Raw genomic sequence first — 3,934 nt, 5'->3', positions numbered from 1 at the left:
CAAAGCGAAAACCCCAAAAAAAAAAAAAAAAAAAAAAAAAGGAAAAAAAAGGCTACAGCAGGTTGTTTATACAGACCAAGTTTCGAAAGCAGTTGACACCGGTGGACCTCGGGGGCTCCCCTGGTTGCCAGCTGTCATTACTTCCAGGAACCGTGGAACATCGTGGTCCTTGGTCACCGAGGCGGTGTGGCCAGGCTTTCCTCGTGGCTCCAGGGCACGGGCTCTTGCCGGACAATGGGCGACTTTGTTTCTCCGGCCAAGACCCTGGCTGGGCTGGCTGCTTCCTGCCGGTCCCAAGGCAGCCCTTAATTCGCCCTGCCGATGCCAGTGGATGCGCGCCTCCGTCCCCCGCGGCTCCTGCCTTCCTGCGATGGGAAAGGAGAGGGAAGATGGTACCTGGGGAGCTCCTCCTCCTGAGACGAAAGCCCTGACTGGGTTCTCGCTTACCGGAACAGGACACCGTTCTGTCGTTTGTCTTGCAGTCTACACTTTCCTTCTCAAGACCCCCCTCAGCCGTTGCCTCCAGCGGGTTTCTTCACCGGCCAGCGCGGTCAGGTCCGCTTTCCGCAGCAGGGTCTCCCTGGCACAGGCCGAGGGAGGTCAGTCAGGGAGACACTTCAGAAAGCTATTTCCTGACAACAACAAGCAAGAAAGAAGACTTAACACCAGATTTCAGGGCTACCCTCGTATATGTGTGGTTAAGGCCGCTGAGTCCCACGTGGTCAGCAGTGGTTCGAATCTTGGACCCAGTGGCTGAAAAACACTCCAGGTGTGTGCACGTGCACGCCCCAGATCCCGACAGGATGGGCAGAGGAGGAGAAGGGATTACGATGTGACCATTCCCCCCCCAAGGGTGCTTTCTTCCTCTCACTTTTTTTTAAGAGGTTTTTGCGGGACCAGTAGTTGGCATAATGGCTGTGTTGCTGGACTCCACGTAGTCGAACACAGTTCGAATCCCGGACCCAGTGGCTTAAACTCATGCCTGGTATGTGTGCATGCGTGCCCAAGATCCCGAGAAGAGAATGGAGGAGAAGGGATTACGGCGTGGCCATCCCCCCTGGGGAGTAATTTCTCGCTTTCTATCTGTCTCTGTCTTTCTGGCAAGCACATGCGCCCTATAGCAAAAACCTCTCCCCCCAAAAAAGAGGTTTTTACTTTACGGTTTATGCACACTCACCAGAGAGAGACAGAGACAATGAGGGAAAGTGAGAAATAACCCCCGATAAAGGATGACCACGCTGTAATTTTTTTCTCCTCCATTCTTTTCCTGAGAACATGGGCACACATGCACATGTGTCTGGCATGATTTTCAAGCCACCAGGTCTGGGACTCAAACTGTGGCCGGCCATGTGGGAGTCCAGGGACGTAACTGCTGTGCCCTCTGCTGGCCACCCCTTCCTCTGTATCCCTCTCTTCCTCTGCCTCTGGGATATGCACAAGCCCTCTGGCCATTAAAAAGAAAATAAAACAAACGAAAACCAGGCCTCACAACAGAAATAGAAAATATCCGTCCCCCGCCCCCAAGGGAAGGCCACCTGAGTGGGAAACAGAGCTGAATCTTGTGCTTGGAGCATTTAAAGAAGGTGCAGGGGAGTGTGTCCCGCATGGAGTTCTCTCAGGTGGAGGCCTCCTCTCGGGTGGAGGAACCATGCCAGGAGACTGTCCTTGTCGGGAGGAATAGAGCAACGGGTAACTATGTTCGGCTGACCGTGATTCTAATCCCCGAGCACGCGCCGCCTGACAGCTGGCCAAGACTAACAGGCTCATTCTGCGTCCTCAGTTTACGTGGCCGGGAAGAACCTGCTGATGCAGGCACGGTGGTTCCACATCCTTGGACTGGTGATGTTCCTCTGGTCGTCCGCCCACCAGTACAGAAGCCACGCCATCCTCGGCGGCCTCAGGAAGAATAAAGCAGGTGAGACCTCCTTCAGAGGGTTTGAGCCCTCAGGAGCAAGTTCTCCACGTTCTCCTGTTCTTCTTCCTATCCTAGTTCATTGACAATATATTGGGTCGTCAGAAAAGCCATGACATGTCTTTCTGTCCTTCTATGCAAAAATATGTCATGACTTTTCCAATGACCCCAATACATCAAATGCTCGTTTTCATTTTCTTTCTTTCTTTTTTTTAAGAATTATTTTTTGCTATAGGGCATACTTGGCAGAAAGACAGAGTCAGAGAAACAGAAAGCGAGAAATCACCCCCCAGGAGGATGGCCACACTGCAATCTCCTCTCTGAGTCTGACCGTGCTCGTCCCGTCTGTAAAGCGAGAGCCTGCACTGGCGCGGAGGGCTGTGCTATGCCCACGTTTCGGAGACTAGTGGACAGACACAGCCAGTCAGCACTTAAGAGCTAGTGTGACCATGGAATTAGTGTCGTTCCAGCCAGAGGGGGGAAATAAAACCCAACCTTTTAGTTAGTGTGGGTCGACGTATCACAAGTACAGTTTCCACGAGGCTTTACGAACCATGAAAAGTGGAATAGTAGCATTTAATGTCTGTCCAGTACCCATTTTGTGCCGGGCTCTGTTCCAAGTGCTGTATCTAAACACACACCTGGTAAGTGGGTGCACCAGGATTTGAACTGGTGCAGTGTGACCCTCGAGTCCGAGCTCCTGATTACTAGCTTGGAGGATTGCCTGAGAAACTGGCTCTTCTTTTGCACTTTCTAAACATGTAGTAGTTGACAATGGAAGTGTGGTGGGTGGTGGTTTGCACATAGGTGTGTGATACTCTCCTCTTTCTTTTTTCTTTTACTTTTTTTTTTAAAGATATTTTTGCTATGGGGTGCGTGCACTCACTAGAGAGTCCAAGAGAGAAAGCGAGAAATCACCCTCTGAGGAAATAGCCATGCCTCAGTCTCTTCCCTTCCACCCTCCTCTCGCGATTTTGGGCACACACACATATGTGCCCAGCATGAGTTTCAGGTCCCGGACTCAGACTGCAATTGGCTATGTGGGAATCCAGTGCCATAACCACGCTGTCACTAGCTGGCTCCACATACTCTTTGCTAAATAAGAGTTTCTATGAGTAGGGGCCAGCAGGTGGCGTGGTGGTGCAGGCACTGAACTCCCATTTAATCAGCCATGGTTTGAGTCACGGACCTGGTGGCTTGCTTTCTCACTTTCTCTTTCTGTCTCTCTCTCTGTCCTTCTCTGATCAAATTAAGAAGTAAATAATAGTAACAGATAAAATGAAAAATAAATAAACCTTAAGAAGAAGAGTTTGTGTGAGTGACTGGGAACGGGTGCCCCGCCTGCAGCCCTCATGGCCTTCCTCCCCCGTTCCAGGAGTGCCCGTTCACTGCAGCCACAGGATCCCCTTCGGAGACTGGTTCGAGTACGTCTCCTCCCCGAACTACTTAGCGGAGCTGATGATCTACGTGTCCATTGCCGTCACCTTCGGGCTCCGGAACTTCACTTGGTGGCTCGTGGTGGCATACGTCTTCTTCAGCCACGCTCTGGCCGCTCTCCTCAGCCACCGATTCTACAGAAGCACGTTTGTCTCCTACCCAAAGCACAGGAGAGCCTTCCTACCATTTCTGTTTTAAAGTAAGCCAGGGGAATGCCCGCTGCGTGACAGGCCCCGCTCCTTGAGGCAGCGAAGTCTGGGGACTGGAGCGCCGTTTCTGCAGGCCGGCAGCAAACCGCTCCGCTGTTGTGATAAAGTCATTGAAGGGGCAAAGCCACACCCCTCAGGAAAACGAATCTTCAACGTGTCTTCAAAGGAGAAATACCGGCAGGCCTGTTTGCGCGTCTGCCTTCTGAGATACTCTCTAAACCCAGACAACTGACCGAAGTACAGCCTTGCCTGAACTGCTCCTCAGGCAGAGGGGCCCAGAGCAGGCCAGCTTCATGCACACACATGACAGCGGAGGGGCTAGGGTCACCCCGGAACAGCCTGTGGGGAAGGCCAGCCTGTGTGTAGGAAAAGTACC

General features: G+C 52.2%; 1 protein-coding gene across 1 annotated transcript in view; it reads left to right on the top strand.

Moving 5' to 3' along the window:
* Window positions 1-3,908, top strand: part of LOC106736078 (polyprenol reductase) — an 11,136-nt gene extending 7,228 nt beyond the window's left edge. Inside the window, exons 3-4 of the mRNA XM_014591969.2 lie at window positions 1,781-1,915; window positions 3,288-3,908. Coding sequence (XP_014447455.1) covers window positions 1,781-1,915; window positions 3,288-3,547 — 395 coding nt within the window. The 3' untranslated portion in view covers window positions 3,548-3,908. The remainder of the gene's footprint in view (window positions 1-1,780; window positions 1,916-3,287) is intronic.
* Window positions 3,909-3,934: the final 26 nt, after the last annotated feature.

The sequence above is a fragment of the Tupaia chinensis genome, unplaced genomic scaffold (assembly GCF_000334495.1).
Source record: "Tupaia chinensis unplaced genomic scaffold, TupChi_1.0 Scaffold000054_1, whole genome shotgun sequence".
Classification (NCBI taxonomy): Eukaryota; Metazoa; Chordata; class Mammalia; order Scandentia; family Tupaiidae; genus Tupaia; species Tupaia belangeri.
The sequence above is the reverse complement of the archived record's forward strand: the minus strand, read 5'-3'. Positions and strand labels throughout refer to the sequence as shown.